This window comes from Haemaphysalis longicornis, unplaced genomic scaffold (assembly GCF_048455015.1).
Source record: "Haemaphysalis longicornis isolate Haplotype H1 unplaced genomic scaffold, Haemaphysalis longicornis Haplotype H1 scaffold_6, whole genome shotgun sequence".
In the NCBI taxonomy this organism is placed as follows: domain Eukaryota; kingdom Metazoa; phylum Arthropoda; class Arachnida; order Ixodida; family Ixodidae; genus Haemaphysalis; species Haemaphysalis longicornis.
The window spans coordinates 24,988,213-25,000,974 of NW_027526407.1; the positions used below are offsets into that span (position 1 = coordinate 24,988,213).

A 12,762-nucleotide genomic window follows, 5' to 3' on the forward strand; every position below is an offset into this window, starting at 1 on the left:
CCAAGTTGCCATCCTCGCGCGGCTTGTTTTAATAAGCCTCTACCTCGCTCGGATGAAACGGCAGCGCGGGAGGAAGCACATTTGGTTCGGCGCGCAGTGTTTTACATGGGTTGCCGCCTTTCATCACTGTCCGTTGAAACATCTGCGACGAGACGAAAACAGCTGTGGTTGGACTGGATGTATTACGCACGTGTCTGTATTCGAGTGCACAGTGACTGTGAAGGACGAGTTCTGGTATCAGTGATTGCTGGGAAGGAAAAGGAAGGCAACAGAACTGCCGAGCGTGTACTGTGAAGTCGCACTAACTCGGCTTTGCCTTGTTTAGAGTCGACGTAGATTTTGCCCCTTCGTACCATTTCTATTGTCGCGGCTTTGCCCTGCTCAAAGTCGACGTTAATTTCGTCCCTTCGTACCACCTCTGTTGTGTACTACCAGGCGGCAACCGACTGAGTCTAGTTCTATTCACTCCTTCGGTATTTCGCCTACACTTGTTTTTTTTTTTTTGGGGTGTTAAACCATCTGCCTTTTGAAAAAACGAGTTGTCGCTACTCGTCGTGGTACAAACTGCTCGAACTATCTCGTCATTAATAATCTGATCCTATAGACTACTATCAACAACGATGGGAGGACTGGTCATCTAATCAGGCAGTGGGACTCCAAAAATCTGGCGTCCCCATCCCGAACTTCAAAATGCGACTTGTGCGGCATTCGAAGAGCGAGCATCGCGCGTAGTCTTCGCGCACGTGTAGGCGTCGTGACCGAGTGGATTGTGCAAGCCGTGCGATGCGGGAAACTATGCCTGACTTCGGAAGGAGCAACGAGGCGTTCACGGGGGATGTGGAGACGCCCGCACAAAGCGGTAAGGTATATTTTACTAAGCTAGTCAGTAGTATCTGTCAAACGTTTTGGAGAACACATTTTGCAAATAATGAGAACGCAACCGGGGGGTTCCAGCCCCTCTTTCTTCCTTTTTCTTCACCTCGTTACTGCTCTGTGGCCAACGGGGAAGAGAATTCGGAAACATTTCTGGGAGTTTCGACTTCCGCAACTCCCTTCAGCTGTCTCCATTGATCCATTGATGGTAAGAGGGCGCACGGAAGCAACTTTTTGGACTTTCAAAACCCCCTTCTGCCGACTGCACTGTTTGTGCTAGACTTATCACACCAGATTTCCGGATAGACGATGCAACAGGGATCAATCAGACTGCGCGCACGCGCGTACACACACACACGCACAAGCACACGCGCACGCACCTACGCACGCACGTGTGCGCACCACACCGAGAGATTGTGTCAGGCTTGGGAAGACCCAGAATTTGCCGCAACTTTGGACACACTTCGGTGCTGTTAAATGCGTTATCTTTTATTCGCATTCGGAATGACGACAGTGGGGTGCAGCCACAGAGCAGGGAGGACAAACCAAGCCTGGCAGAGCTGACCAACTAAAACGCACCAACAACAAAATGGCGGCGCCCATGAACCGTCGCAGTGTAAACAAATGTCACTGACCAATGATCATGGCGGCGGCAGGGAACAATAGGAGAAAAGAGTGCCGATACTCAGTCCCCTTATCTATAGTGACACTATAGCCGAGCGCAAGCGACAAGCCCGCCGAGACAACGAAAAATATGTCATACGCTCCTCCGTCACCATTTGTAGTGGTTTGCTTGATTGATTGATTGAAGGGTTTAACGCGCCGACGCAACGCAGGCGATGAGGCGCGCCGTAGTGGAGGGCTCCGGATTAATTTTGACCACCTGGGGATCTTTATCGTGCACCGAAATCTCGTACACACGGGCGTTTTTGCTTTTCGCCTCCATCAGAAAAGCGGCCGCCGCGGCCGGGAATCGAACCCGCGACCTCGTGCTCAGCAGCGCAACGCCTTAGCCACTGAGCCACCGCGGCGGGTTGTAGTGGTTTGCAACGGCTTTGCTGGACATCCACTTTCACCGGGCGGGACGGGGACCATTTTTTTGCCCACGGAGATCGTTTTTGCCCACGGCGACGAAACCGTTGGGGGTAGCGATATACAGGTTTTGCTGTAAACGCAGGAGAGTTGAAGCTCGGGCTCGTTGTTGCATACCTCCCGAGTGAAAACAACATAGCAACGTTGATGTCCGGACTAGTTGGTTCAACCTGTTAAATTTAAAGCGTAATAAAGACACAGACAAGGACAAGTAAGAAACATACGCAGCGCTGACTTCTAACTGATGCTTTATTGACACGGGAAACATTTATACATGCAAGATATAGTGACACTACAGCATAAAAGCAGATAAAAAAGTTAAACAAGATATTAAATGCACTACACTTTATGTGCCCGCCGTTGCCGTCCATTGCCACCACGTGCTTCGTGTAAGTAAGCCATTTTATTTGCAGTTAGTGAGACTGAAGGAATACCGATGCAGTCGTTCCCCAACCGTAGAATCTCTTCTGCTTCGATTATCTCCCTTGTGGTCTGATGGCCACTTCTGCTCAACACCGTACAGTCTTCAAACTTCGGTACGCACTCGTGATTCCGACAGTGGGCTGCCGAGTGTCCTGTCAGCCCCCCTTTCACGTTGCAATCATGTTCCCGCAAGAGGTCATTTAGGCATCGGCCTCTCTGGCCTACGTAACACTTTCCACATGAAAGAGAAATGCGGTTCGCGATACCTTGAACACACTTCACATAACGATTCTGGTGCTTAGTCTGACCTCCTCGAGATTGCTTGGTGGCTCCACTACTTACTCGGGACAAGCATAACAATTTATGTGGCGCGGAAAGTGCCACGCGAACGTCTACCCGCTTCCCTATCCGTTTTAGGCCATGGGAAACCCCGTGAATATAAGGTACTAGTGTCGTTTTTATTTTTTGTTTGTCGGCTGATTATCTTGCGCAGGGTCATGGGGCAGTCGTTTTGATTTTGTCTTCTTGTGAATGCCGTCAGACAAAGAAATTAATAAATGTTCAGGATACCCAGATGCTGCCAGCCGTACAACCTGATCATGAACAACGTGATGACAAGATTTTGGAGGGCATTGGTTAGGCACACATTCTCAATTTCCCTCTTCACAAGCTTCAAATGAGCCGAGGGATACGGCAGTAATGTCTTGTTATCCCGCGGCTCATACTTCGAGCAGACATGGTCGTTCCTCAGATACAATCTCAAGTCCAGCGTCAGCGTCAGAGGAGCAAGGCGCTCATCAAACCCAGTCAGCAAGAAATGCAACTCACCCAACCTTCTTTCCTTCTCGAGGACCACCAAGAAGTCGTCTACATATCGGAAAATCCTAACAACACTGGCTACATTTTGTGAAAGCAGATCGCGATCGCACCTGGCTAACAAAATGTCACTCAATATTGTGTGACGCATGATCCGATGCAAACACGATGCTTTTGCAGGTACACATCGCCGTTCCAAGTGGAATACGTTGAAGTGAGGTACATGTGCAAAAGCTCGAGAAAACCAAAAACGTTCCTATTTTATTCTGAAATGCAACGGTGCCAAAACTGTCGATGCGTTCCTCGACTGCGGGCATTAACTTTTCGTGTGGCATCGAGTAAAATAAATCCTTTATATCTACGGAGACCATGCTGAACGCAGTGTGGGGGTGGGCCGTAAAGTAATCTATAACCTCCTTAGAGTTCTTGACCAGAAATGGGTCATCAATGGTAAGAACTTTCAGCTTCTGCTGAATGAACAGGCCCATTGTCTTTTGCCACGTACCTCTCTCTGATATAACTCGTAACGGGCAATAAACCTTGTGTGTCTTCCCGGCAAAAACATCTCTAAGCTTGACTTCTTGGTATTATTAACTCGTATGCCAGGCCCTTTCAGGTCTAGTCTGCTGGAAAGATTCTTCGCTTTCGTCTTCACTATTGACAAACGCACCTCATTGCACTTTCTTAAGTGTGAGAAGATTGTCTCAGATCCCTTGCGCAGCAAGGTTCCTCTCGGCAGAACAAGGAATCCCCCTTCCTTATGAGCAGGAATCAAAGAGAGTTCACTGGTCCCAAGGAACGTCGGAACACTTTCAATGGTAACGCGGAACTAGCAGGCTTGGACCGTCTTATAACGTCCACCCTCTCAGACACACACCTATTGGTCTCACAAGCGGGTGCAAGTCAGGACACCTGCCTCACAAGGGCCACAAGTTCCGGCGCCGTCCGCTTTGGTGGAACGGCAAACTTCAGTCCCAAGGACGAGGCCCTCCGCACGTGCTCCGGAACATTCACGTTCCCAAGCGTGTGGCAACCAGACCAGCAAAAGTGGCAATCAGACCACAAGGGAGATAATCGAAGCAGAAGAGATTATATGGTCGGGGGACGACTGCATCAGTGTTCCTTCAATCTCACTAACTGCAAAGGGAATGACTTACTTACACGAAGCACGTGTTGGCACTGGACGGGAACGGCGGTCAAATAAAGTGTAGTGCATTTAATATATTGTTGATCTGCTTTTATGCTGTAGTGTCGCTATATCTTGCATGTATAAATGTTTCCCGTGTCACTAAAGTATCAGTTGGAAGCAGTGTTGCGGAGTAGCCATTTCGGAATGGGAATCACTCCGGAATCATTCCCCCTTTTCTAGTTGCCGGAATGGAATGGGAATGTAATGAGCACAACGCTTGTAGGAATGGAATGGGAATGGAATGGTGATTATTAGACGATGGCGTGACCATCGCTGGCGCCTTCCCGCTATTTAATTAGTCTGCGGCGATGACTGCGTTGGTATATCTCAAAGGGAGCACCGGCGACGAAAACGAGAACGCATACCCTGCGCTTTGAGTAACCAAATCCGCGCAGCCTGCGGAAGCACGTGTTAAAGTGAACTTCTAGCTGCGCAAGCGCGTCCGGCCTGTGGCGACGTTAGGTAGGCTCTTCGTGCTATGGCAGGCTTATTGAGGCATAGCTTTCGCTGTACAACTGTTCGTGGCGCCGATGGCATACCGGCGTCTCAGTGGCTGGCGCCGTGTGCCCAGGCCGGCAGGCGGGGAATAGCATCGAGAAGCAGGGGTTGGGGAGGACGAACGGCACGCATCCAATGTCGCGCTGTTTCTCACCGCAAGTTTTTGCTGCGAAATCTTGGAGCTACCAATATGAAGCGTTCGTGCATGAAACATGAAACAACGAGTCTGCTTGGCGTTATCCTCCCACCCTCCGTGCCCGGCGCGCAATGAATAGCTTTGTAGCTTGTAAGCCAACCTGGTAGGCATCTACCGGGAATACGGCGCCAACCTGCGGGCCCTCTGCAGTCTGTTGAGTGGGGCCCGGGGCCCCAGAAAATCAAAACCAAGGCAGCAAAAAGGAAATTGTGGGTGAGGGCCTTCTGTGCCCGGCACCCGCCATAGGCGTAACAAGCGACGTTCCGATGTGTTACTCAGCTTTCTACCTCCACGCTTTGCTACGGTAGTGGGCAGCTGTTATATACGATTACATTGGATATTAAATAGGACAATTCAGTAGACACAGCTTCCACAGTTCGTTTGTTTCTAAATGTTAGCGCCCTTGTTTGCGAGCGTTTTGGAGGCTCACAGCAGTGCGACACCGTGTTTTGCTTCGACCCGGAAGTTTGGCCCTCTAATCAAGTTAGGCCAAACTGTTTCGTGGTCTGGTTGCTATGTTTCTGTGCACGTGGTCTTGGCGCCTGGATACAAACATACTTGATTACTGAAGCCGTAGTCGTTGGTTTGACAGCCGGAGCATCGCCACTACTCACCTACGAAGGCCTCAATTCAAAATTTAGATCAGGTCCTCATGCATATTGGTTGCGCGTTCATGGAAACAAACTGCCTTACCCTAATTTATTTTGCCAGGGCTCCAGTCACGATATAGTTGTGTCACCTTTAAGGTAAGGGGGTCATAAATAATGTCCTGCATTGAACGAATTGGGCTGCCGTCGTTCCAGGGCAATAAACAAGCGAAATGGAGGTCAATGTGGAAGTAGTGGCGACTTCCGTGCGTTGAATGCGAAACTGTTAACGGTGTTCCGCGATGCTGCCCTCCCGTCCCTCACGTTGGTACAGTAGCATTAGTACACAATTCTGTAAATCTATTTGAAATAATTCAAGTAAGCATTTAGAATGCGTGTACATGTGAGAAAGCTCCGGGCGACACGCCTGTGAGTTATCCACAGCATACTAATTACACTGGTATGACGGTACGCAAAGCAGATTGCAAGATTGAACGTGACAAACTGTGCAACGAAAAAAAAAGCAGGCATCAAAATAACAGCTGCTTCATCTTGTATCGTGCAAAAGCAAACCATTAAATCATAATAACATGCGAATACCATAACAGGTATTCGCTATTAGGTAATACCGCTACTTATTATGCGAAAAGGGGGAGTGGGACACCGCCCCTTGTTAAAGCGGGAGCTTTCTGACTAGCACCGATGGCGTTCTGTCAAAAAAACATACAGTTCCCCATAGACCGGTTGCTCCACCCAAAAATTTCTGATAGAATCTCTGGGCGCATGGTGCGTGTGGGAAACCGGGGACCGCAAGTGGTCTTTTTCTCTCTCTCTCTGACTTTCAATGTGTCATAATGGCTACTTGAAAATCGCGGAAAAGGAACGGCTCTAAATAAGACAACACACGCGTCGATCATAAAGACTGACTACAATAGTATATCTTTATCTCATAAACCACGTATCGATATACATTTAGGTCGTTCTCAGATGCGTTTACTTAGTGAGCGGAAAACTGTAGCATGGGTTCGTTCTTGGGTTACGATTTGGGTCTTTGAAGGTTTGACAATCGGTTGGACGCACTTTCAGTAAAAGTTGGACGCACTTTTAGCTTTCACACTTCTCTCTGCTTTCGTTAGGAAGAGATGGTAATTTTTCCATTAAAAGGGTGGTTCTGCACGAGACATCAGATAGGTAGCCAAGCTGCTACCACCTCTGAAATCGGTGGCAAGTGACACGTTTTCACATTTTGCATACTTTTGCACTTTTCAACGCGTATGACAACGTGATTCATGTTGCGTTTCTCGATAACTTGATAGAGCAGCGAGGCAGTTATTACGTTGAAGAATTAAAGGGATGGAATTGAACTGCCCGTCAATTCCAGGAGTTAGAATGGGCTAAATTCTGTCATTCCGAGAAATTGTAAGGAATGTAATCACGACAAGTTCTATTTCCTCGGAATGGAATTGGAATGGAATGGGGATGCCCATTCCACAACACTGGTTGGAAGTCAGCGCTGCGTATGTCCTTTACTTGTCCTTGTGTGTGTATTGCGCTGTAAATTAACATGAAAACAAGAGTGTGTCGTATGGTACACAGAGAGATGGAACAAACACCATGCGCAGGTGGTGTTTTTCTGTCTCTGTTCCGTGTGACGCGCTGCTGTTTTCATTTAAAACAAGGAAGCAGTGAAGGTTGCTTTTTCGTTCCTTCCTGGTGATAAATAACTCACGCGTCAGTCAACCCTTACAATTCCGCAGAGTGCGTGACAAAGCTGAATGCGTTCGCGAGGAAGAACTTGACAGCGTGCTCGTGGGCGGCTTGCAATCGGAACGCGACATTTTCATGGCCAAACAGCTTATCCGTTACGTTGGCCACCGTCGGTGGGTAAAATTGGAGAATGCCTAAGAAAGGAACCTACGCATGAAGATACGCTGCAGTGGGTATTTCTCATTTATGCTACCATTCCGATGCACACCTCTATCCCAAAGGGTAACTGCAAGGCTGTATATCACATAATGCTGGACTCTGTTTAACTCTCTATGTAAAGGTGTAGGGAGGGCCTATCCGTAATCCACATCCTCATTCAATGCAAAGCAGTCCCCACAATAACATCCAGACAATTTCCAGAGTACAGAATGCCACTGCACTCATCGTACTTTTTAGCCGACGATCCCATGTTTTGTGTTAGGCGTGTTTTTAATTTTTTGGTAGAGATTACATTTTGTACAGCCGTTCTCATAGAAACCATTATTATGCTTTATCCCTCTACGCCAGTCATCTTCATTGTAGTTCATTGATTTTACTTTAACTATTAATTGCCCATTTTAGTATTTACCTTAGTATCTCTCTTAACTCAGTTTTCTTAGCTTTGCCCTATAGTTGGCATTGCGTCACTAAAAACCGACCATCATGATCATACACTCGCCGCTGAGTCTATAGGCTTGCCCCGTTAAGTTACCGCCAAAAAACAAGGGATCATTCCCACTCGTGACGTGTATTCTTCCTTAGTGACCCTTTTTAAATTCGCCCTCTGATCGGCTATCGCAGGTGCACTCGCGTCGTGAGACCAGTCCTCCTTTTGTGGACGCTGTTCTTTTCCCTACAGCCCCCTATTTCCTCTACACGAGGCATATCACGTGCCCTCGCCTAAATAAATGCATTAAGCATACAATGAAGCTCGGAACAGGGCGAGAAAACGAGTGACACCAATTTGGGAAAGGTGGCAAGTTCAGCCCGGTGGCAACGCTTCGACAGTACGGCTTTTCAGACCCTGACGAAAAGAGGTGCTCTTGTCGAAACGTTGGCACCGGGCAGCGGCTGCATCTGTATTGTATACGAAGTTGCGTTTTTTACACGTATTCCCTCATTCATAGATGCAGCGAGTATATTATAGCGGTTCGTATCAGGGCTGATACATCAGGTACATTCTAAGCTGCTATATTATGCCGTTAGTGGTGCTACCAAACTACGTAAATTATTACTGATCATGATAATACCACATAATGACATTGCTACTGGCGCTAAAATTATGACGTTGTGGCTAAATGGCTAAATAATGACATTGCTACTGGCGCTACGAGGCACTCTACGACCCTTGCGTCCACCAGCATCTCACATCCGCGCAACACACTCCTGGTGAGCACAACATAAAATCGCAGCCTTCGAGTTCGCGCTGTTTCAGAAACGAAGTTCCCTCTATGAGCACCGCTGGCTGCCGAGTTGACATATGGTAATATTAGCTGTGCACTGAAACCATGCCTTGCGTCCTTGGAGTTGGCTTCGCTCTAAGCGTGGTGCCCTCCAGCTACCAAAAAACATTTTTGAAATCGGTTATGAGGATTAGTCGGCACGACAATTGCCCGTGCGATAAAAGGTACTTACTGTTTGCCAAGATGAACGAGCTAGGTGAGAAGGTACGATATGTGTCAAGAGAATAAGGGAAAGGAAGAGTAGGTGATAACCACCCTGCCTGACAGTATCCAGAATCGATACATTGTCCGTGTGCGCAGCCCATTCGAAGTGTGGGTGAACGCCAGGAAACCGCAACGGGGGTATTTCCTGTCGGCGTTTATGATAGTGTCCTGTCTTATGAACCAGAACAGACTGCTGCTGGGAACGACATAGCATGCGCTAAGTGGAGTTGAACGTGGGGAACAGTCTAATCGAACAGACGAAGGTTCGTCGCTCAGCTGTTAACGCCCTTTCGCCTTTGTACCGCCGCGAGGAAGGGAGGAATCCAAGCGTCCGCATGTGTTGTGCGTGGGAAAACACCTACAAAGTATGGATGACCACGTGGTGACTCAGGAGACATCGTTGTGTGATGCAGGTACGAAATACTAGATTATAGTGCACCTCCGACCTTGCGCGGGTAGAGAGCTTCCTGCAATCGAAGAAAAAAGCTGCTGTTGGATAGATTCCATTTAGCTATCGAGCCGATTTCTTCCTGGCACTGATGCATTGAATTAACCTTGCACTCATCTTGCACACATCTTGATGCACTCAACTCATTTTGCGCTGATGCACTGGTCCCTTAAGAACCTCCTCAGGCAAAGCATGCATTCGTCTACCCGAGAAAAGGAACGGCTAAAAACCGTTTAGAAGTCCAAAGCTCGGTTCTGGAGATACAAATGTGTGGAATAAGTATTAACGGAGCATAATGGCTATCATGTGATATTTTTGGTGAGAGGCCAAAGAAGCCTGTCAAAGCACGCGAGTTATTTTGTTTTTGAAAGAGGGAGTGGGCTTTAGCTAGAAAAGGGTGACTGCAGAAAAATTCAATCGCAAGATACTTATAGCCGCGATGGTTGTAAGTTACGAGTATGTATTTGTGTCTTAGCAGCGTAGTTCTGGGTGCCTTAAAACCTAATAGACCGGAACATGTTCCATGTATTGTTACTGTACAGCAGAGTCAGGCTTGTGCGGAAAAAAATGTTGGGATCCGAGTGGCTGCTGATTGGCATGGAGCTCAGCATGGTTCCGACGCTGGAGCATTTATTCTTTGGTATAATTAAAAACGATTTGATTTATTTGATTTATTGATTCCTCAAAGGTCCCATTGGGACATTACATGAGGGGTGGGCATGACACGGCACTTGAAAAAAAGGGTAACAACATTGTAACGGCAACAGACGATGTGCAGTAACTATAGCGGCACTTCTTAACAAAAAGAACACTGAAAGGTACAGCTATATCTTTATACTTGTATACCTATACAGCTATATCCTCCACTCTGCCAAATAATGTCTCTCACAACTGGGGGAAATTTTGTAGATAGTAGAACACCTTTTGTGCATTCGGCGTCTGCCCTTTTATGTGTTTTTCCACAGTTCTACGCAGCTGTGGTAAAACTTCCTTTGCTGCGTCACTGAGGCGTCTTTACCACAGTTCTGCAGAACTGTGGTAAAAAAACACAGAAGGCTGTACGGTTAAGGCGCGGAAGCTATTACAAAGCTCCCCTTAGTTGTTTGAGATATTATGTGGAGCAGACCGGAAGTTGCTTAAGGATATATGTTAAGGGAGCATGCTTACAATGTAAAAGAAGCTCGTGAACGGAATGCGCGCGATGGCTTGCTAGCTCTCACTGCTCCACGTGTGGATGCGCGCATTCTTAAAAAAAAGTTGTCCAGAAATGTACCTACCGTGTCACGCGCGATAACATTCAAGCTGACTTGACAAACAGACTGGGCAGCACGCGTATCAGCTCCCCATCTATTGCACGCCAAAAAATGCTGATCTTTTTACGCCAGCATGCCGGTGAAGCCTGACCGGTGAATTGTGTTTACTGGTCGCCGCTCTTGTATATGTTTGTGCGTGTAGTATTTTTCAAAATAAGCTGTTGCTTCAGTTCTCGCACGTGTGTTGGACGCTTTATCTTTTCGGTACAGCAGAGCTGTTTGTTCTTAGGTTGAGAGCTATAGCTGTTTTCTGTATTGGCACTTTTAACTGTTTTAATAGCGCGTAGTATGCATCAACAAATAAAACGTGATCTGGCAAATATGAACCAGAACACACAAATAGTGCGTATTCTTTCCATTTAGGTCAAATTAGCGCGTTGCTAAATACAGTAACAATGTTTGGAAATCTTTCCTTCCGAACATACAAATAGCGCGCCATTATTGGACTTCCAGGAACAGTACTTTCGAATTTTACGTGTTTTGGTTCATATTTTTGTGTTCAGATTTCATTTCTCCATGACTGTACATCTTTTAGTGAGATAGGAAGGTTCAGGGTTGCCGAAAGTTCCCGAAGACGGGCTGTTTTCTCTTTCTGAAGCTGTTAATTTATACATAGTGACGAAAAGGGCAGAAAAACGCAGGACAAAGAGAGGAACTGATTGATTGTAGGGTTTAACGCGCCGACGCAACGCAGGCGATTAGGCGCGCCGTAGTGGAGGGCTCCGGGTTAATTTTGACCATCTCGGCCTCTTTAACGTGCGCAGAAATCTCGTACACACGGGCGTTTTTGCTTTTCGCCTCCATCAGAAAAGTGGCCGCCGAGGCCGGGAATCGAACCCGCGACCTCGTGCTCAGCAGCGCAACGCCTCAGCCACCGCGGCGAATAAAAGGGAGGAACTACACAGGATGAACGCTGTCCTGTGTAGTTCCTCTCTTTGTCCTGCGCTTTTCTGCGCTTTTCGTCACTATGTCTCCATACCAACTTGCCCATTTGTCGGTGCTCTTGCTAATTTATGTAGTTCAGGGGCTGCGTATATGTCTGCGTGGCGATTGTCATAAATAACGTATATTTGTGTTAACCAAATTGTTTTCCACCTTTTGTGGCACGCAAATATTACTGGGTGAATCGTGTACAATTAACTTATGTCCTATAACCTGAGTCGGTGTATGGGTATGTGCGAATTTCATGGGTCCACAGCTGTGCTAAGGGCCCAGATGTTATGGACACCAATATTATCTCTGTATAAATGCCTGATATAAAATACAGTTGATTTGAAATAAATTGAAAATAATCTTGAACCGTTCTCGCGCAGGGTCGCATCTAAGAGTTAAGTGACTATATTGCGAAAGAACATGATCGCTCGACAATAGTTTCAATGCTTCGACAGGTGCTCAATGATAGCCCAAAGTAGCAGTTTTTCTAAAGAAAACTTTCTACAATTTTGCATTGATGAACAGCTCAGATGACGTTGATGGTTGAAACTCTCGGTTTAAACCATCAGCCCCACCGAAACGCTCCACATGGGCAACAGTAGCTGTGCCCCGTTTCCCAAAAGTTTTTACTATACAACACGAAACCGCAAGTTGAGTTTTCTGGGAAAACTTCAAACACGGAAAAGATGGCTTGTACAAAAGCTTACAAGTTCTTCAAACTTACAAGTGGTTCAACACACACACGCAGGAACGCACGCGCGCACACGTGCACGCGTGCGCACACACACAGAGTGTGTTCGGTGTGTGTGTTTAAAATGCGCACCACAGCAATTATCGATGTGAAAACGCGCCATACACGGGGCGTGTTTGCATGCTCATAAGCAAGCGCAACGCGGGTTCAGTTATTCTTGCGCACAGTTTACGGTGTTTTTCTTAGTTATACAGACACGTGAAGACGTGAACATCGTCACGTGTTAGACT

The 12,762-nt window shown here is 47.2% G+C and overlaps 1 protein-coding gene across 2 annotated transcripts in view; it reads left to right on the plus strand.

Moving 5' to 3' along the window:
• LOC144142332 (solute carrier family 26 member 10-like) overlaps positions 1-12,762 on the plus strand; it is a 60,195-nt gene that overhangs the window by 14,402 nt on the left and 33,031 nt on the right. Inside the window, exon 1 of one of the 2 annotated variants that reach the window (XM_077673753.1) lies at positions 49-859. The exons of the other annotated variant lie outside the window; for it this stretch is intronic. Coding sequence (XP_077529879.1) covers positions 784-859 — 76 coding nt within the window. The 5' untranslated portion in view covers positions 49-783. Of the gene's footprint in view, positions 1-48; positions 860-12,762 lie in introns of those variants that run through there. 2 annotated transcript variants of the gene reach the window in all.